The 21,827-nt window shown below is 41.7% G+C and overlaps 1 protein-coding gene across 5 annotated transcripts; it reads right to left on the bottom strand.

Annotated features, from left to right (window-relative positions):
• Nucleotides 1–2,595: 2,595 nt before the first annotated feature.
• Nucleotides 2,596–21,461, bottom strand: DCAF4 (DDB1 and CUL4 associated factor 4). 5 transcript variants are annotated; one of them, XM_054198406.1, is made up of 14 exons: nucleotides 21,421–21,461; nucleotides 20,528–20,643; nucleotides 18,777–18,874; nucleotides 16,858–17,015; nucleotides 15,711–15,793; nucleotides 14,369–14,471; nucleotides 13,520–13,663; nucleotides 12,794–12,843; nucleotides 11,352–11,431; nucleotides 9,818–9,913; nucleotides 9,609–9,706; nucleotides 8,760–8,936; nucleotides 8,419–8,533; nucleotides 2,596–7,483 (listed from the first exon to the last, which is right to left on the bottom strand). In XM_054198406.1, exons 2-14 carry the CDS (start codon nucleotides 20,635–20,637, stop codon nucleotides 7,290–7,292), a joined length of 1,506 nt encoding a protein of 501 aa, XP_054054381.1. In that variant the 5' UTR covers nucleotides 20,638–20,643; nucleotides 21,421–21,461; the 3' UTR covers nucleotides 2,596–7,289. The 5 variants fall into 5 exon arrangements, with proteins under 5 accessions (XP_054054381.1, XP_054054384.1, XP_054054385.1 ...); XM_054198409.1 differs by lacking the exon at nucleotides 21,421–21,461 and adding an exon at nucleotides 21,393–21,415; XM_054198410.1 differs by lacking the exon at nucleotides 21,421–21,461 and adding an exon at nucleotides 21,301–21,409 and having other exon boundaries at nucleotides 20,528–20,639.
• Nucleotides 21,462–21,827: the final 366 nt, after the last annotated feature.

The following is a 21,827-nucleotide window of genomic DNA, read 5'->3' as shown; positions in this document are numbered from 1 at the left end:
CAGCCAGCATTACTAGTCAGTCAAAGGGAAAATATTGTATAAACATTTTTAGTGTATATGCGATCTGAGTAACTTAGCAACCCGTCAACATGCAGAATCCACACTTGATTGATTATCCTGGAGCTGAATCTTTTATGCTGTTGCTCAACAAAGCGAAATCTCGTGTGGTGCTTAAACTGCAGCAGGCTTGGTGTTACTCTTTCTGGACAATATTGAGAGGGCTATTTGGGTTCTTTGTTTTCCAAAATGAAAAAAAAAATATCTGTAAGTTTAAGTTCACTGCTGCTTTCTGTATGCAAGAGCTTTTATTTTTTTCTGATAGTATGGGGTGCTGTGAGTACACAGAGTGTAGAATATAGTTATTAAATGGATTAGCTATTTAAAGGGGATAGATGCACATTTTAGCAGAGCCCAATGCTGTTTTGTATTAGCACATTAGGATTTAAAAAAAAAAAAAAAAAGGGCTAAACAATGTCTGTGGACAGAAAGCTCTACAGGAAACTTAAATGAAGGAAATAGAAATCCAGAAAAAAAAAATCACTAAAGCAAGTAACATGGGAGCATTCGGTGCTTGGGGTGGGACTGTTGACCTGAAGACAAGGGTTAATCCTAGCAGTAGAAACCTGTGAGGGTTTTATTCCTAAACTGTTAGGAGAGATGCTTCGTGTGCAAAGGTATTGACGGCATCTAACCCGAGTGAGTCTTTGCAGAACCTGCCCGCAGTTAACAGCAACCTTGCTGGAGCTCTGCAAAAACCCAAACGGTGAGTGTTTCATAATGGCAGCATAAGACAGGTCTGATGCTCGAATGCAACTACTGTGTGAAAAAGTCTTGTCTATTTACAAGGGTAGGGATAGGAGAGGACTGTTCTCCAGGAAATTTCTAAAGATCACTATGTGTGTTCTACAGAAGACAAATTAATTAGTTACCCTGAAATTGCATTCAGAGTGTGTGCTTTGGTTCAACTGCAGTTCACTGTAACGTTAGTATTTAAGTAGTTAAAATCAGCACACTGTCTTGGTAAGATAATGAATTCAACTGGTCTGAGACGTGGCACGATAAAAGCATGTTCTGAGTTACAGAACGAAGTTGACTATTTGCTGTAAATCTCTTGCCGGAAAATGATGTCAGATTGATTATCGGCAGATCAAGCAGCCTCTGCACCTCTTCTGATTAGTAAATGCTTTGGAAAACATTAAGTAAAGTAAGAATCATGTAAATTAACTGATGTGCAAAGATATGCCCCAGTGAAAAAATAATTCCTCACCCAAAGCACCACAAAATGAGCCTAGGTTTGTAGAGGAAAAAATGTCTGAGATGATTGCTCTATTCTGATGGATTTTTTTTTTTTTTCATTGTGTGTACCTACACCGGTTCAGCATAAAGATTCATCTTCAAATAGGATTTGTGGGTTTTCCTCTCTGTGAAGCAGATGTATGTGAGCTTCATACAGGTGTGCACACTTTTAGTTAGACTCCCTACCCAAAACCTTTAGGCCCAACTTGGCTGAAATGCATACCAGGTGCGTGTTGCACCTGAGACTTGCAGCCAGCGAAACAGATGGCAGAACAGCGTGGCTCTAACACGCAGCTAGTGTCAGGGCAGCAGCAGGCTGTAACATGTAGCTACTTGCACAAGAAAAACTGCTTTGTCTTGCAGTCTGTGTCGTCGTCGTCGGTCCCCCCCCCCTGCCTTCTCCCCCACCTCCTGTTTGTTTTCCTGCTCGTTCGTCCTCCTGCCCAGCTCCTCGCAGGTGAAGTTGCACTCGCTGAAGTTGGCCAAGGTATCCCCATATGTTCCTGTCTGCGTCACTTGTGAATTGGACCTTTGGTTGTGTTCTGGAAAACATGACAGCCCTTGCTGGCTTTTGATGTCAAGAAGAGTTTATTGGTTGCAATAATCATCATCGTTACGTTAGATCTGCCTTGTATTTATGCTAGGTGTCTGCCTGCTGGGGCTGTGCTGAGACATTCACAGATACTCCTGCTGCTTTGAGTAGCCTGGGCTTTAACATTGCAGGACTCTGGCTTCCCACCTGGTCACACAGGCTTTGCTCTTCATGTTTTTGCTTCCAGCATAAGCAGCCCAATGAGGTTTAAGTGCTGCTATCACACTCTCTTTTGCAGCCTCTCATTTTCATGTTTCATTGTCAACTGATGCTGTCAGTCACTGTAATTCCACATATTGTGGCGTTGTCCTTGCATTTGATTTATTGCTGATGGCTGTAATATAATTTGGCACCCACAGATATGCCTTCGCCTGCCAATAATTTGAGAACAGCGAGTGATTTGGACAAGTGATGGAACTGTCTGCTTTTTGTTGTCTGTGTCGCATCCCCCCCCCCCCCCCGCTTTAGCTGAGCACTCTTTCTTGGTAAAGCAATGTTGACATGTATATTCTGTCAGTCACAGCACATAGTATGTCATAAAATGTTTTTGTTCATGGTGCAGCCACATCAACAATGAAATCATGGCAATGCCAAAATAAAAAAATAATTACTATGAGGGCTTTCAAAATCAACAGTATAATGTGACAAAGACAAAGCTAAATTAGAATGGCAGCTAGTCAGTTATCTTAAGCCAAATTTAAACCGTGTTCAGCTTTTTAACGTAATTTTTATTTGCCAAAACTAAAGCAAAAAATAAAGCAATACGGATACAAGTTAGTTACAGGTATATATGTAGAAGTCCTCATGTAGGAAATGTCTCAATTGTGGCATTATAGAAATTCTAATGTCAGGAATGCCTGGAGATTTTGAAACACACTGATTTCTGACATTTTGAAAAGCTGCCTAGATCTTTATGGTTCTGCTTAAAAGGCAGTTTTACAACACCACTGGAGAAAAGCAGTGGTGTATGTATGATAACGTACAGATGATGACTTGTCAGGAAGGCATCAGAGTGCTTCACAGCTACCATGATATTAATAGAACTGCAGATAGGAAAGAAGTTGTTTGAACAAGAAAAGGCAGATGGAGGTGATCTTGATCATATTTTCAGATATTACCTAAACCAGTTTATCAGCTTTGTGCCTTGGCTTCCATTTTTGAAACCTGAAACTAATTTTTGAAGTGCTTTCAATACTTGGGTCAAGCGTCTTTCAACCCCAGCCCCTCTCCCCAGAACCCCTGTCTAGAAAATACTTTGGGTTCATATCGACAGCTTGATTCAGCTCACAGTATATGTAGTATACATAGTGTATGCAAGCAGTCACCAGCAAATGAAGGTTTGAGGACCAAAGCTGAGTTGTCCACTGCTAGGTTATAACTTTTCTGAAAGCAGTTACTGTAAGGGGACATCTCCAGACTACGTACACATTCCAGTTTGAATTCTCACTTCCTTACAAGACATGCTTAATTTTCTAGTACTGTTAGAAAAGGTCCCTATTAAGCTTAAAAAAGTAAAAATGCCAGAGTGAAATTGTGACTAGTAAATTAATTTTTTTAACCTCTTATCCTGATGAGTACTGAAGCTAATAGTGGAGGAACGACCATGAAGCTGTGTACTGCAATAAATCAGGGTCAACAGGAAGACATAACCCCCATCACCACAGAGTACCCAAAAGTGAATCCCCTCCCTGCTTTAGACACTTGAAGTTAAAACTACAGAAGTTTAGGTCATGTGATGTTCTTGGACATAACAGGTAGAAACTTTAAGGGTTTTATGTGGAAAGAGCCTTTTTGATTGGGGTTGAGAGCTGACTAACAGAAGCAGGGTATATGGAACAGAGCAAGGGTAAGACTGTAGCTTCTGAAACAATTGTGTTGATGGGAAGGACGGGCAGCTTGGTCAGTGAGAAAAGCCTGGTGATCCGCTTTGAGCCTTGCTCCAGTGAGCAAAAGAGACCAGACTGGGCCTGCTGGATGAGGGATGCCGCAGCCTATCTTGGAGTGCAGGTTGGCTTTGCCGAAGTTTCCTACTAGTTCAGTATTTGCTGAGAAGCTGGGGCAAAGACAGCGTGTTTTGGTACTGTAGCAGAGGGTAAGAGTGCTGCAGTTCCTTACTTTTTAGCTGCCTTTTACAGTCCTAGCTATTGCTGCACAGTGAAATGGTTGACTCAGCCCCGGCCTGCAGGCTGCTTGCTGTTTGTCACTGAAGCCAAATTGCCTCTCTTCTTGCCCTGCTTCCCCTCTCCTTTCATACAGTTCTTGCAGGCTTAATTAGAAGCGTTGGCTGCAAAAGCACCAGTTGGGTGAATGGGTTTGCAGGGACATGTGTGTGCATTTGGCTCCTGGAAACAACAGAAAGCAAATGTGTATCTTTTGTTTTATGAGCTTTGCCTAAAAGGGAACACAGAAAAGAAACTATCTTCAGTTATGTAAGGTGCCTTTCTGCCACAGTTCCTCGCTTGTGTTTCCCACGGTAACTGGGCACGTTTGTTGAATGGTCTTGTTCCCGCAGAACAGGCATTACTGGAGTTAAGAGCACTGAGAAGAGTTTAAATGATTGATAGTCTAAATTTTGAAATTAATTCTGATTTAAGGGAGTTCGTGATCCTTGTGCTTTGCTACCTGCAAGTGTTTGAACCACACATGTTTACTAGCAAGAATATCAATGTGAAGTATGTTCCAGCTCCACTCTGAGTTGGATGTAACGTTGTTATCAGATGGAACATTACGAGTTTGCAGTAGGATGGGGTTAGCCACACATCTGTTTCCTGAACAGGTGATTAATTAATAATGCATACTGCAAAGAAGTCAATGCAAATGCTTTTGAAAGTTGTGCTGCATGTATTAATCATTGCATGCAACAGAAAATGTCCCAAATTAACATGACTAATCAAGACAAATTGTGGAGTATTTTCTGAAGTTGAAAAGAAAAGCAAGCAAGGAATTGGTGATGATACTAGCCAAACTGGTCTCTTGGTTATTCAAGTGCAGCGGAGGGAATAAGAGCCTGCAAGATGCACTTATCATCTGAGGAGAACAGAGGACCCTTGGTCTTAGAAGCAAGTTCTGTAGGAAGAGGGGGCAGCACTGAGTGTGCTGTGAGCAGCATCCACTCCGCTTTGTGTGAAAAAGAAGGCTCTGCAGCAAAACACTAAAGCCAGATGCATCAGGGGAGCCGTAGTTGTAAGGAATTCACAGCTCAATCTGCCTACAGGGAAATAGGAGATGGCTGTTAATGAGATACGAGAAAGATTTGGGGGTTTTGTATGTACACTCAGACAGGGAAGAAACTGTTTTGAATATTTGCTGGGATTCATCTTTCATCTTGACAACCCTTGCAACAGCTAATTCATATAGAATATATTCATACTGTAAAGTTACTACACTGCTCCCAAGAGGAGAGTTTTCCTGCTCTGTTGTCTTCTATATAGATTAACGGGTAAAAGAAATACGAAGAAAGGGAAGGACATCACCACACAAAACACTGGGGTGGGGTGAGTCATAAGAGCTGCTGAGAAGAGAGTGAGTTTCCTAGAACAGCACATTGCTTAGGCCTGAAGGTTGTTGAGAGGACAGGAGAAACAAGTGTGGAACCCTGCAGGACAGGGAGGATTTTCAGTAGTGCCAACCATTCCTGGCAGCTGTACATGAGTAATTCCCTCTTATCCAAAGTCACTTGGAATATGGAAGGAAAGGGGAAAAGAGTGCATTGGAAACAAACAGAAAAACAGCAGTATAGGCTCAGGTTTGCACTGGTCTTGTGAGAGGACTCTCCCTGTATTGGACTTGCAGTGCAGGGCACTTGTGATGCTTCCTTTTGGAGGAAGCCAAGCCTGTTTCTTCCCAGGATGCCCAGCACTGTTGTATCCCTTTGCAATGAGGACACAGATGGTGTCCCAGGTGTGAGTGCTGCACTGGGTACTCCCAACTATAGGCCTCGCCTATAGTCACCAGCAACACTTATCTTTGTGCATGTGTGCAGTCTATACCTGACTTCAGAAGGCACTTGGATTGCAGACACCCAGCTTAGCTCTCGGACGTGGCCATCTCACTGCACCTGCCGGACACAGCCTCCATCCTAACACGCTCTGCTGCCAGGGTGTGATTATAACCTGTTGGTACGCTCACCTGCTGACCTGGCAGGACCCCTCGGAAAGCAGCATCTCTGATCACACAGTTGTACATCTGAATGTTCTAAGTGGATCCCAGGATGGAAAGGCAATTCCTTCATTCCTTTTCTAAGAATTTTGGAAGACTTGAGCGCAGCATCTTTCCTGTGATGCCATCAGTAGCCCCACCTAGTTCATGAGGGTCTTCACCCCCTGTAGGGTCCTGCACTTGTCAGTGCTCCCTATATATGCTAGCTGCAGGATGGTCTTGCCCAACCCAGACCAGTTACCAGCAAGGAGCTGGAAGTAATCGAGGCTCCATGGAACGATAATTGTTCTCAAACACAGGTACGGGCTCCTGAAGTGTCACCCAATTACCGTGAGCTGGTGCTACAACTTCACAGCTGAGGGCCCAGCTGTACCTCAGTATGCAAAAGCCCTGACTCCGCACAGGTGATCTCACGTGCCAAAGAGCATGCGGTGTGTCCAGGCTGGGCTTGTCTTCTGCTACAGCTGCATAAGCAAGCCTGCTATTCCAGACTGCTGACCAAACTCCAAGTTAGGGGTGTGGACTTGGTTAGCAAACACTATGAAAAATTAACAGCCACATTCAGCCTGGCTACTGGACCAGGAAAGGGGCTTTGTTACACACACGTGCTGCCTTTTAAAGGGAATGGTGGCAGGGCAACGACACCCTACCATCGTCTGAAAAGGACAAAGTTTAGCATGGCCCAGCTCAAAGGACTCACAGTGTAAGTGGGAAACAGCTGTCCCTTGGACTGCTTCCAACCATAGATGTAGTAGAGACAGCTGACGCAGGGACCCAGACCAGGGCTCCAAACAAAGCCCCAGAACACCTATTGTGTCAGCTTCTCAACACCAGCTACTTCACTCTGCTAATCCACTCTGGTGCACCAGCCTACTTCTTAACGTAGGTGTAACCTCAGCTAAGGGGTTATATCACCAAACAAGGATTAAGCTTGAGCAGCCTTTTGACAGCAAATTCAGGTAGCATGAGTCAGGCCCTTACTGCACGTTACCAGTTTTTCAAAGCTTATAGCTAGATTTCAAAGAGGCTGCATATTGCTTAAGTAGTTAATCAGCATTCAGCTTTTATTTGCAAGATGTCTGAGGTGTATACAGCAAGACTGGCTGAAACTGCTGAAAGAGGTTCAGAATGTCAAGAGTAAAGCAGATGCAACAGCAGCACATAACGGACTCAAGGGCATGGTGACGGGTAAGTCATGTATAGGCTGGCAGCTTTGTAGACCAGGTCTGAGGAGACTATTGTGTCAGTTATAGGAGAAGTGGTAGAGATCCTGTTTGACAGCCATGAGTAAGCCAGGAACTCCTCTGCTACCCCCAAGTCTTGAAGAAAACACCACACTGGGAATGGCATCTTTGGAGGATGGGTAAGGAGAAGGGATGGTCCTAAGCAGATGGGCGTCTTGGAGACTCCAAATTCTGGTGTAGCAATCCTGACCAACTGGAAAGGAAAGGACACCAAAATTGAACATCACAGAAAGAGTACTTTACTCAGCTCTGCAGGATTATCATCACAGAAGGTCCATGGGGTAAAAATCCTGACTTCCACACACACTAGAGGCAAAGTGCTTATCAATACTTTACGAAACAGAAATTCTACACTGAATACTGAAAAAGTGGGAAAAACGTGCAGCATTTCCTATTAGGCAATAAAAGATATGATAAACCAGTATTTAGACTGCTCGTCTCATTATCAAGCTTTTAAGCCAAAAAAGGAGAGAAAAACTGTCAAATTAACAAAAATTCTTGTCATTATTCCACCACTTATGGACAAATCCAAGGAGAGGAGGTCACGATGTTTACAGTGACATTGTGAAACTCTGCTATACTTTGCTTCATTTATTGTTACCTTTCCTCACCTGACCCCAAATAAAAAAAAATAAAAAATCTCAGACTGTAGCCAAATATATTAAAAATGAGCCTGAGTGGTATAGACAGTTTACAGGGAGTTATGCTTACATGCCGATGCTTCAGTCTATCACCACACTACCCACTCACACACGAAATCACACATACATGGTCTTTAGTCTCTATAAGAAGTTATCACCAAACCTCCCGCTTACACGTTGTTTCCCTGAATTTCATAATCAAGTGCTTTCTGCTCTACTCGAGACACACTGTGGAAAGGATAATGGGACTTTTGCAGGACACAGCAGATAAAGCCGTTAAGCATTACACAGGCGTGATTATAATAGGTCTGCATCCATAACATTATTTCTTAATTTTGATAGTATATGAAGATATGTCTAAGGCTAAATTTCTTCTCAATTTTAAAGAATTAACAGTTTCCAACAGCTGTAGCTAAGAAACACTGCTCATGCATAAGAAAATCACTGCCATGCACTCTACAAGTAGAGGGGGAAAAAGTGAACCCACCTGCTGTAAGCAGCCCTTCCTCCTCATTTACATGCACAGGGAGAATAGCATATTCATTGTGATGACCTTTGTACTGTTTCACACACTTTGCTGTTCTCAGGTCCCACAGTTTTATCTGCAAGTTGAAGCAGTTTTTTTGAAGGATGATATATTAACAAAGCATAGAGTACTTTATGGTTGATAAGTAAGTGGATCTGGAAGAGGACCCACATATGAGACTATAGCCCAGTTCTATACTACCCCGCCAAAGCACAGGCAGCCACCCTCAGGACTGGGAAAAGCACCTGTCAATACCCAGATACTAAAAGGAACAGAATACCCTAAACGCAACAGAACCATACCTTTCCAGCCATATCTGCTGCCATAAGATAATGTTCAGCCTCAAGAAGGCGAATAGATGTAACTGCTGAGTCGTGGAAGAGACGAATTGCTTTCCAGCTCTGGCCCTTTCGGTTGCGTTGACGCACATCAATGCTGAAAATCTCACCTGAACGGCAGCCATTGTACAGCACTGGGGTCTGGAAGAATCCAAGAGAAAGCAGCATACTATATAACATCTGAAAGGATCTTACAAATTATACAGACAGAAGCTATGTCAAGCTTTTGAGCTCTCTGGTGCAGCTGTCAAATTATTTTATTAACATGAGCATTAAGAATCAGAACTTTTATTACACACTGCAACATTTTTCATCAGCCAACTCACTAGTTCCGTTCAAACCTCAGCTATTTACTTTAGCTGTAAAAAAGTTCAGCTACGTAAGTAGAAACTTGAATGTAACTAACTGCAAAACAGGAACTGGAATTCTCATATTCCAGTTTCACCCTTCTCACTAATCTTTGTGAGCAAGTCCATTAGTATTTTATAAGGGTTTTCTTCTCGATGGAGACAATACACTAAGTGTTAACAAAATGAGGTCATTTGCCAAAACCAAAACAATTCATTTTTTACCTCTGTACAATTAACAAAAATTACCCCTATTGCCACAGAGTTTGAAATCAGTTTATCTTTTTGTTGCTATTCAGTTGTATGCAAGCATCAGAGCACATCAGCTCTGTTGTGGAACAGCTATCCAACGGTAATTGTAATCACAACCTGACATACAGCATGCTGAGTCCCATCACAAACAGCACAACAAGCCCAGCAATGAGGCAGCACTCGGAAAAAATCAAGGGTGTGTGGTTCATTTTACCTGTGTGGCAAACTGTTGTGCCAGCACATCGCTACTGGTTCCAAATGTCTGTCGATGCCCTGTGACTACATTGGTCACAAGAACTCGTCGTGTCAGGCCTAAGGAAGACAAATTATGTTTGTTTAGCTGTAATTTGGGGAGCAGCTGGGAGATTAATGCAAGAAGTCTTTCTCACTGCTATAGAAGGGGTTGCTAGCCTTGTGGCTCACCTGTGCTGAAACAGTTGTCTGCTTGGGGATTCAGGCACCAAGCACAGGACCAGGCAGTGGATATCGTGAAGCTGCACAGCATTCCAGGTCGATCTCCTAGGAGAAAGGAGCAACACATGAAGCGTCCATAAAATGTTAGTACAGGATGATAACTCAGAAAGCTTCTCTGGATTTCCATACTTCTTTCAACATTTCAATCTGAAGCAGAGAAAATGTTACCCAATTAGTGTCCCTGTGCTACTCCAGAGACAGTAAACAAAAGTCAGACTTCACAACTGTAAACTGAAGACTTATAGTCTATATAGACACATGATTGTGAGAAACTAAAATTTATTCAGTATTCAGAGGGCTGACCATGGCAGGAAAAAAGAAAAAAAAAAACGAATCAACACTAATTGTCACTAATTTACATAACTTTTCAGTCCATTGTTTTCAATTCCTTCATGGCACACCCACCATCATCGTACATATGTCAGACAGGACAGGTGACATGTCCAAAACATGGGTTTAGACAGGTTAAGTTCTACTTTGCTCCCAGCATCTACTTAGCAAGGTTCCCTCAAAACAACAATTGAGGAGAGTGAAGTAAGTCAAGAAACTTGAAAGTACCTAAAACAGTCAATAGGAAATACTAGACATGAAGACTTTCTTGTATCTCTGGGCATCTGATTATGGTGAAGGACTTAAAATGTTCTACAGAGGAACTGGGCATGCTGGCCTAGTAGCCATCCATCTTCAGTGACTTGTCAAGTTCATGCTAATGCTATGCGCCTTTTTTTTTTAATGGCTGCATAAATTGCATGACATAAAAAATTTAAAATAGGTCCATAACTCTTATCTATCACAGATTTCCTCTGTATAAACTTATCTGATCATGTCTGAATGGAAACCTCCAGGTTAGAGGACCGCACTGTGTGACCTGAAGAAGCATGATTCTGACATCTATCAAGAAAGTCCAATTAATAAAGTCCTGCCTCCAGGAACACTGAACAAATATATAAAGATACAGCTACAGCCATCAGATTTAAGACATATGATTCTCTAAATCAATCATGCTTACACACAACTGAGCATGAGCTTGTACAAGGAGTTATGAGCTGAGACATTTACCAACTTTCCACCTTTGATTAATCCACTGAGCATACCTGAGTAGCTACTAAGGGATTCTGCAATGATTCTAGACAGTCCAAATAGGAAATTTGAGTGCTTCTTGTGTGCAGCTTCTGCGTTACAGGCCAAGCTACTCATGAAAAATTCCAAACGTTTACTTTACAAGTGAGGTGTTCTCCTGCCAAAGTCAAGTACTACATCATCATCAGCTAAAAATAAATTAGTGCTTTGAATACTGCTTGTTAATTGATTTTTAAGGTAAGTTCTTTCATCTGTTCACTTCTTAAATTGTTTCAGATTTTCTAAGTTTTACAAGAATACAACAGCGTCACCAGCTGTTGAAGAAGAGTGTGGAAGTATTCTTTCCTTTTCATACCATAAAATTGGAGGGAAAAAAAAGCAAACCACAACAAAAACACCCTACCTGGGTTAGTGCTGCTGAACAATGATGCTGGAAGCAGACTGGCACAGCCTGGTGTTTCTGCAATTCCCATGAGACACAGCTTGCTGAAGTGAGTTAAGGAAAACAAAGATTCCTCCCTAGAATTGAACAGGGTGCCTAACATTTACAGCTGGGAAGAGCAAGATGCTCTGACACAGACACAGTCCACCATACTCGCCTTTGAAACTTTTGATGTGCTTTACAGTTTGCAATTAAGTCTTGGCTTTTCATTTATTTCACAGGAAAGAGCTAGAAAGAACTCAAATTCTTGCTTGTGTATTTTCACTACCAGAAAGGCAAGAGGAATACTAAGGCATCTTTCTAGTGATAGGCGGGGGGGAAGCATCGCCTATATGGATTGTTCTTTTCATCTTTACATGCTGATAAAGATAAGAAGTATAGATCTGTTTTTTCACAGAGATGAGATGGAGAAAGGGGTGCACACACTGGGGAAGCAGGGAAGACTCACTTTAGATTACATGAAAATACTTTCTAAAGATTATAACAGGTATAACTAGGATTTGAAAGCTGCATTTCAAGTTCAGCGGGGTAAATTTGTGACATGACTAGAGGAACGCACCCAATAACCAAACCAAACAATCGCCAACTCCTAACCAGATGTGAGCAAGCCTGATGAACTCCTGCCACCTTCTGGATCACTTAGGAATTGCTTCGCTTTTCCCATGAGCCATTACATACATTTTTACGTAATTTCCTCTTTTGTCACTTTAATAGCACGTCTGTTGCCTGCCATCTCCCACGTTAAAATCCCCTTTTCTTCCTCTCTTCTCACGGAATCACGGAATCTTCAGAGTTGGAAGGGACCTCTAGAGATCATCTAGTCCAACTCCCCTGCTAGAGCAGTTCTTGGTTCTGCAGTGTCCATTACTGCTTCCTCTACTATACCATCAACCTTCCTCTTCTTCTAAGACAGATTTGTAGAACATTCTCTGTAAGTTGCAAAGCATGATGCCAATGAATTGCTCCCATTCTCCTCTTGCCCTAGCTGATATGGGGATGGTTTACAACAGAAACCAACCAACCCACTTTCAAAGAGGTCCTCTTTAAAGAGAAATTTAGTTACCTTAACCCTCTCTCTTGTTCTTTTGTGCCAGCCAATTTCTAAACATGAGATCATTTTGGATATGGTATCTACACTATTAATGAAGTGGGAAGTCTCCAGGGCAGGAAACATGGTCTTTCACCTAGTATTACAATGGAACAATACTACATATATCTATAAAAAAATCATACATCTGTCTCACTAGCTCCAACATCTTTCAATTTTCCTAACTGTCTGTTTTCCAGAAAACTTAATTTCTGGGGCAACTACATGAGAGATCTTCCTGGAAGTTAGTTGTTCTGTACAGCACGATGCAGACTTATGAAATCTGAACTGAATTTTTCTTTTTCTAAAAGGATATAAAACATGAGAATCTGGATGAGTCAATGACGCCCAGCATACAGAATTCACCTTCAGACACAAGAAAACATAATATTTTTGTGATCTCTTATTCAATTAATGAAAAGGTATTTCCACGCAAAGATGACCCAAAACTATGCGCTGGGCACGCTTCCTTAGCACACTAAATAGCCCAGTAATGGGACATAAGCATTTTAGACTCATACTCCTCTTAAATTCAGGAGACAGAGCAGCATTGAAAAGTCTGTCCAAACACAGACTGAGGTACCAAGCACATCCTATTATTTAAGAGACCGTCCTTAAAAGAATCTGAGCATGGAGAGATTATGAAAGCCTGTTTTAAATATTCTTCATGTTCAAGGATAAACACATTTTCCCAAAATTATATTTAAGAAAGAAGCATGCAAATCTTAGTAGCTTCTGGCCCTCAACATCAGTTTTGTCATCTACAGCAAAGTGCAACTCTGAAGTAAACACTATCCTTGGATGCAGGTATTTCTATATAGTCTTCCTTTCCAATCTAACATTGCTGAGAACTAGCACTGGTACTGTGACTTTCAGAGACAAGTTTACTGTGATTCTGTGTTTATCCAAAATGCACATTACTAGATTATTCCATTCTCTCCTCCTAACCCCTTTCCCAACCCTCATGCATTTCCACCCCTGCTTCCCAAGAACAGCGTTCCGAGAATGCAACAACTGAAGGAAAGGGAACAGAGCACAGTACTTTGCGGTTTGTGAAGTAGAGGTTGTCGTACATCTCCACAGTGAGAGAGTCCTTTCCCAAACCACTGAGGTTGATGATACCATATTTACATCCTCCATGCTCTACGTCATTCACAGTGAATATCCGCTCGCAAGCAGCATCTGCCTGTAAAATAAAAACTTACTGGTCATGCTTACTGGAAAAAAAACAGCTTGAGAGAGCTGCATTAGGTCTAAAATGAAACAACACATTAATTCTGATCCCTTTAACACCACCAGCTTTCCATTATCTCTAAAAACAGCAGCCAACTCCTTTTTATATGCATGGACAGAAAAAACATGAGTAAGAAAAGGATTGTCCTTGAGTAATAGATATTTACTCCAGAGACCTCTCCTGCACATGCAGTATCATCAAAACCAGTACAAACTGCTTTCAGATCGTGAGATGTAAAATTATTATTGATGTTTACATAGACTCACTGGACCACAGACTTTGCCACTCCCCAAATTCTTCTCTTCTTCTTTGTCTGAATCCTCTCCACTCCCCTGCCCCTAAACTAATTATCCACTCAACCCCTGCTTATTTGTTTATTTCCAAGAGAACACGTTGATCAGCTTCAAAAAAAATAAAATATCACTTTCATATCCAACCTTTTCACCGTTTCCCTTTCTAGGAATGGAACAGCCTCTTCCTACTTGTTTAAAATGGCTTTAATTGTTTAAAATTAACAAGACTTTGAGAACTGACACAACAGGAATAACACATCTTTGAAAGCAAAATTTGACCTATGCGATTTGATTACAAGATCCTGAATTTTCACTGGAGATGGGCTCTCTTTATCCTAAAGACTTAACAGTTCTCATAACGTACCACAATTATTTTAAAATTGTTGGTTCCAGCAACTGAGGAATCTGGACTGTGAATTTCTACCTTCCTCCTCTGCATGCAGTTCACTTTTAGTTCATGGACCAGCCTGTAAAAGCAGGGGTGGGGTGGGTGGAGGGAGAAGAGAGAATTCAGGTAAGACTAGGTTTAATGCCAACGAAAGAAGTTTGGATAGGATATCCAGAACTGGTTCTCAACCACAGATAATAAAATGCCTGAACAATTAACATGCACTTCTTCATGGATTATATAAGTGAAATTGCAGCATCTTCCATATTCATGGAATTTCATACTGTTATTTTGAACCTTGGCACACCTTCAGTAGCAGAAACAACAACATAGCAAGCCACTAACTTGCCTTCTGCGCTGTTACTGAATCTGAACATAGCGATTCTAATGGGGGGCAGGGGGAACAGTCATATCGCCTGAAGAGCATCCATCCAAAGAAAAGCTGCACTGTATCCATAAAGCACAATGTGGCAAAACAGCATATACAGGGGAGAAAAAAAAAAAAAAAGTGTGAAGTTTTAAACTCCATTTATCTGAAATTGGGAAACCTCTTCTTCGTTTGGATTTTCATCACTTGTATAATTTGATTATATGTCATGGTTTCAGCTGGGACAGAGCTGATTTTCTTCCTAGCAGCTGGTGTAATGCTATGTTCTGGATTTGTGATGAGAATAGCGCTGATAGCACACTGATGTTTTTCCTTGTTGCTATGCAGTGAAGGCCATTTCTGCTCCTCACATCGCCCTGCCAGTGAGCAGACTGGGAGTGCACAAGAAGTTGTGAGGGGACACAGCTGGGACAGCTGACCCCAACTGATCAAAGGGATATTCCACGCCATGCGATGTCATGCTCAGTATATAAAGCTGGGGAAGAAAAAGGAAAGGGGGGACATTCGGAGTTACGGCATTTTGTCTTGCCAAGTAACCGTTACACATGATGGAGGTCTGCTTTCCTGCAGATGGCTGAACACCTGCCTGCCGATGGGAAGCAGTGAATGAATTCCTTATTTTGCTTTGCTTGTGTGTGCGGCTTTCGCTCTACCTATTAAACTGTCTTTATCTCAACCCACAATTTTTTTTTCTCACTTCTACTCTCTCCCCCATCCTAAACAGAGAAAGTGAGCAAGCGGCTGCACAGTCCTAGTTGCCAGCTGGGGTTAAACCACGACATTATAAAAAGAATGTAACTTTTTATTGTAAGTAATATGTTCCTCTTTGTCTTAAGTGGAACAGTAAGAAATGCAAAAAACCTGACAGGAACAGTTGCACTATCAGCAGAACTTGGTATTGCAAACAGAAGACAAATGAAATCGTTGTACCTGCAATAACTTGTGGAGCTGAGCAAACCCAGCTGCCTTTTCTGTAACAGTATAGATGAGTTCAGTCCAGCCCTCGTTGTTTTCTGGAAGGGAATAACATGAAAGTGTGCACAGTTATTTACTTGTTTACAATTCAAACGTGGTTGTGGGTCTTAGGTATTTGAGATATTTAGGTAACTTTTTCCTCTAGCCTACATAGATGAAAATTTTCAGAGGGTCTGTAAAACACATTCCAGCACCATCTCCCTGGTCTACTATAGCAAATAAACAAGAAAGAGACACGAGTGTATTCCTGTGAGATGTGGGGTGCTTCTATAAATACAAAATTGGAGAAAAAAACCAAACAACAAAACCCAACAGCTGCTGTTTTCGCGTGACATAATCAGCGGTACCACCTTGAAGGTGTGAAGTCACCTTCTAGTTTCACTATAACCCCTTAAATTCTTATTATACAGCAAAACTTTCTATCACAACAAGATTGCTATTAACTATGCAGTCTTACTGCTGCATTGAACTACTTTTCCATTCATCATTTTTTAAGATTTCACACAAACACTTTCTGGGGATGCCAAAGTATAGAGTACTTTGCAGAGTTACAGAGTAAGAAATCTTTTTGATAATGTTCTGACAAAGCAAGTATTTAAGAGTTGAAATATTCTTATCTGGGAGTCTAACTCAGAAGTCTCATATTAGAGAACATCTAATATATTCTCTAATATGAGACATATAGAGATGTCTAAATATATAGTATTGTCTCTTCAGGGTCCACAAATATGATCAATACATTTATTAAACATGGGGAAAACTTAAAATCAAGACCCCACTTTGCCAATTCAAGGCAGGGATCTGAAACCTGGCATCCAATGTCCTGACTCAAGCGTAACTGTTGGACAATCTGCAATTCTGAGCAGTTCCTGTCTCTTTACAAGTTTTTTTTTTTTTTTGTTTGTAACGACTTGCTTTCAATCCTGTGTGCAACAGACAAACAAAAGGCTTCAAGGACTATAAATTCTCAGCAAAAAGAAATTTTCATTTCTTCAGGCAGCTTAGGGAACTGTACCACAGTCATAACTGAAAGGCTTTATCTTATAATCTACCCTGGGCCAGAGCACAATAAAGCATAATTGCACTCTTTTTCAGAATATACCTTCTTTTGTTTTTCTTCCTCTTCTAAGAGTCTCAGTCTTTCACGTTCCATTGCCTTGTACTGAATGCTCTCCTTGGTGAGTGGGTTGTAGTTATTGTGTCCAGGCAGTAGGCGAAAATAGCGGTTCTTTTCTGAGTCATAGTAAAATCCTGGCAGTTCTTGAAAAAAGAAAAAAAAAAGTGGCAAAACCCAGGCAAAATCAGATGGATAATTAAGTTTGTTTATTGCTCTTTGACATCCCACATCTTCCTGCGAAGGTCAGAGTCACCAGGCTCAAAGCTCTTGCTCCCAGCAGGTCCCGAGCATGATACAGACTAGGAACAGATGACAGCCACTTAAAGGGGAAAAAAAAAAAAAAAAAAGAAAAGAAAAAATTATAGTTTTCAAATGCAGTGCTGTTACACAGAAGGGATGTCACCACTGACTAAAATGAAATTTGGACAGATCAGAGAAGTAGAAAGGAAAGGTTTTGCCACAGAATAAAAATGACCTTTCTTCATAAATCAATCACGAGGGGACGCTTTTGGTTAAAAGACTAGGTAAGGCAGTCCCAAACCAAAATAAAAATTGACAGTGAGGTATCACCCAAACCAAAAAAAATGATCCACTTCCCAGAACAAGTCACCTTTTCTTCAACGTACAGAAGAGATTTTGATACAACCAAGATTACATTTGGACAACACACGGAGGCTCCTTCCAAAGATAAACTAGGATGACAGAAACATTCAATTTTAGTGGTTTGGTGCCTGGGTAAATTCACAAAGGCAGCCAGGTAAAAATACTTGGGCAGATTCATAATGGTACATTGTCTCAAGACAAAGAATTTTATTAAGAAGTCAGTGTTAACATCTTCATTTCAAGAGTTTTTATTTAACCCTTTATCTACTACCAGAAATTGCATTTGAAGTAACCTCTTTTTGCTGCTGCTTACAATTCAGCACCTTGTCAGCATCTTTTAGATTTCAATTTAGCAACAAGTGACCAACATTTATTCAGGTCAACAAAAATATAGTTAGTGAATGAATCATTAGGGTTCATAAAAGCACACTGCATTTAGTATACAGAGTCTAATTACACAGCAATAAATGTTTTGCAGGATACACTTCCCAACATGCTCACCACCTCTTAAGCACAAAAGGGTCATATACAAAAAAAAAAAGGTCCCTTTAAATTCTGGCTTTGTCTGTCATTAAGAGGTTACAGTCAGTGGTGTTTCAGGACTCTCCTGTTGTGGAGAAACAGATGTTCCCACAGGCTTAGCTTTTGCTAGTGTTGTTCAGTGAGTCAGGAAACCAGAATGCAAATGGGACAGCTTCCTCAACAGCACTGCTACTGCATCAAGTCTGGTTTCACCAGTCGAGTCCCTGATAATGAACAAACATTAAGCCAAAGTGTATCTCTTACAGACTACAAAATACACTGAAGGCATAAAGAGAGATGATTTCCCCACCCCACCCCTGAAGTGGTGGATTGTTGCATCTTAAAAGACTGAACAACTGGATGCAAGTTACATTTTTTTATGTGCTCTCTTATTTTCTTTGCTTATTTAAAGTTTCTACTGAAAAATGTATTTTATAACATCTTCAGTACGTATAAAAAAGAAACAAAGTTCATTTTCTTCCCAAAGCAAGATTTCTGGAGAGAGAAACAGAATTCTATTTTTTCAGTTTCTATCAGCTTGGCTAAGCACACAAGTTTTCAAACATGAGAAGCAGTTGTGGGCCTGAAAGTGCATTTGGCCCTGCTCTCTAGATCCTCATTTACTATATCTTTTTATATCACCCCAGGTAACTTTTCTCTACAAAATTTATGGCTTATATCCTTCCTGGAACACCATATTATTAATGCAGCTACTACTACTTTTTTCATTCAGTCAGCATATAGACACTGATTTTTGACCCATAAACATCATCTCTTACCTGGTACTGCAGAGTTCTGCGTTACATTGGATGAAGAAGGATCTCCACTGCTGCTGGGGTCTGCATTCACTGGGGTCTGTCGTTCCCTCTGTTCCAGCCTAAAAAAATAGCACTGCCTTCAAGACAGGTTCACAATTGTCCTATGCATGTTTTCCACAAAGAATCTAGAAGGCAGCTAGTTATTGACATTAATGGAGTACAATTTTGCAAGGCTTTGATAAGCACACTGTGCATATCATCATACACTAAACTATGAAAATGAAACAGTAAAAATATTCATCTTAAAAACCTCTCAAGAGCATTAGAGATAACATCTTGAAAGCCTTAGTTACTTGCTAAAACATTAGAGGTGGCTGCTGATTCTGTAAGTGCCTTTAACTCTTTTCAGCGGAAGATTAATTCTGGGTATTTTCCTATATTCCCTGATTAAAAGAAAAGCCCACCCTTGAAAGCATGTAAGTCTTCACAGCATAAAGCAAGAGAAAGCGTGGGTAAAACATTGATGTCAGCTCAAAAATATTTTGGCCATTCTCTTCATGACAATAATTTCATTGATGAGGTTCAGAAACATGCAAAATAAACAAAAGTTTAATGAGAACTCCAAAAAGGAAAAGTCTCTGCTTTTGTAATAACCATCGCAGTTGACAGGGTAACTGCAGCTTTCTCCTTTTTGAATTAATTTAAATAGGCACATCTAGTACTGATGGAAAAAATTCCACTGGGATGTTTTCTGAATCACCCATAAAATTCTCACTTTTTAAGACAGGTTTTATTACACATCATCTTAAAATCATTAGGCCAAGATGTTTTGCAACAGTTGTAATTTATTGAAAATAAAATGACAAAGAAATTCTAGTTCTAAAGCAGTTATATTGCTGTTTGATTATACAATTTTGAAAACAGTAAAAGAACATAAGCAATCTATAAGGGGAAAAATACTCCACACCGAACCCAAGCACTTCAATTTAAAGTTTTTAAGTAAAATCCTTTTAATTCTATATTCACTGAAGTAGGGACATTTGCATTTCTAACTTTTCTTACGCAAATACAATTAATGGGGCAACTTGTATATATGTGTATATGTCTCCTTCTCTAAAATATATTTTAAAAATGCTTAGAGCATTAAAGCAAAGGATTGGCCTCTCTTATTTCTGCAAGTGGCACTAAGGAAAGAACATGGAAAAGAGAGCCATAAAAATAACAAACACAGGCAAGTACAAGTTCTAAAGTTTAAAATGTACTTTTCTGAAATAATCAGTTTTCAAGGCAGTGTATGACTCCTGAGACCTTGTTTCATTTTTCTGATTTGCTAGATGTGGTATTATTACCACATTACTTAACACACTTTCAAACTTTCAGGAACATCCTTTAATGACAGTTTTTACACTAGTAGACATTAAGGCATAAAATAAATGAGCAGGTGGAATTAATTACTTACAAACATTTTTCTTCCCTAAACTATCTTTGCATACTGATGAAGACAGTTATGGACAATCAGGCACACCTGAAAGGACTATCTCATGGAACCACATCTTAATTTAAAATCAATATACAGTTGTGAACATATGATAAATTTCCAGAAATCAATGCAACTCCACTCCTACTAGGGATGACAGATATACCAGAAGTACTGCCTACTAGATTTTTAAATGGCAACCCTCTCAGTTCTAGATAGCCACCATTCTGCAAATTTAATTAGGCGTAACGTCTAATGGCTTAACCCATGCGAAGCACAAGCTGCATATACTTGCCTTTCAATACGGTTATTGTGATTGGGTCTTCTGTACTGATGGGAACGGTAGCTGTGCTTGCGATTGCTCCATGCATGCTTTTCTTTGCCCCGCTTGTAATTTCTCTTCATTTCTACCTATAAAGCAAACATACATACGTACTTCAGTGCTACTTGCCTGGAACAATCCAACATACAAGACAGTACCTCTTTTCAACCATTTTCAAACAGCTTTGCAGCAGCAGCAGCACAGAGATCAAAACCCAGGAGGCACGTTGAAGAAAATAATTTAATTTTGAAGAGAAACACTTTCAAGCCTAAACGGCACCAGGTCTCTAAGAAAGGCAAGGCAGAACACCACCACCGGCCGCCTGAAGGGAGGCTGAAATAAGGAAGGTACGGCGCGGACACCCCCCTGCGTGCAGCACTAATAAACGTCCTCTTGCTGAGTTCTCACGTGTGCCGGGCGGAGAAAGTCCCACGGCCGAGCTGCAGCCGGGCGTTAGCGAGGGCCAGCTCTCCAGCGCAACACGCCTCCTTCCAAGCAGAGGGGACAACCCCAAGCGACCAACAGCGGCCTGTCCCCCTCCACCACGGGCCAGACGGCCGGCCTGCCTGCCTCCCACCCCGGGCCCAGGCCCCACGATACTGCTGCGGGGACACGGCGTTACTGCCGGAGGGGGCCTCCCCTCCACACGGCAGCCAGGCCGTACCGACGGGCCGACACCTCCGGTTTTGTAAGCGACCAGGCCCGCTGACCGCCCCCACTAAGGGCGCTTCCTCGCTCCTACCGACTTCCCCGCTGGACCGGGAGCGGCGCCACAGCTCGCCCCACCGCGCTGAAGCTAAAAGACCCCGAGGCACGGCCGCGGCCAAGCTCCCCTCACCGCCTGCCCCAAACCGCCCGACCCTCACCAGCGCCGGACCCCGCCGCTTCCCACTCTGTCGCCAAGGCTCCGCCCACGCCCCGATGGGCGCGCCTGATTGGCCCTCACCCGCGCCTGCTGCTTGACGGACAGGTCACTCACCAAAGCGGTGGGAGGCCAAAGCTGGCGCGTGCGCCGAGCGGAGGGGTGGGTCGGTCAGTAGTTGGACCCTGTGAGGGGAAAGGGTTGTTTCCCTCAGGAATTGGGCTTGAAGGCGGAGGGGGCCCAGTGGGGGAAGGAGGCAGAGATGAGCGTTTCTGGGAGGTGAGGGTTACTGAAAGGGAATCCCCGCTTCCTTCCCTGGGTCCCTGGTCGTTAAAAGCCGTCCTTTGGCTTCGCGGGGCTAGAAGCTGTTGCAGCCTCGCTAAACTCCTCATGAGTTTAGCAAAAAGGGAG

Source organism: Rissa tridactyla, chromosome 4, assembly GCF_028500815.1.
Source record: "Rissa tridactyla isolate bRisTri1 chromosome 4, bRisTri1.patW.cur.20221130, whole genome shotgun sequence".
In the NCBI taxonomy this organism is placed as follows: Eukaryota; Metazoa; Chordata; class Aves; order Charadriiformes; family Laridae; genus Rissa; species Rissa tridactyla.
This window is presented reverse-complemented; position numbering and strand designations above follow the sequence as displayed.

Coding starts and splice junctions, on each gene's coding strand:
- DCAF4 (XM_054198406.1), bottom strand. CDS start 20,637: ATGAAGAGAAATTACAAGCGGGGCAAAGAAAAGCATGCATGGAGCAAT. Junction 13,664..14,368: donor ACAATTTTAAAATAATTGTG/GTACGTTATGAG, acceptor TTTATTTTACAG/GCAGATGCTGCTTGCGAGCG. Junction 8,534..8,759: donor CAGCAGATATGGCTGGAAAG/GTATGGTTCTGT, acceptor TTCAACTTGCAG/ATAAAACTGTGGGACCTGAG.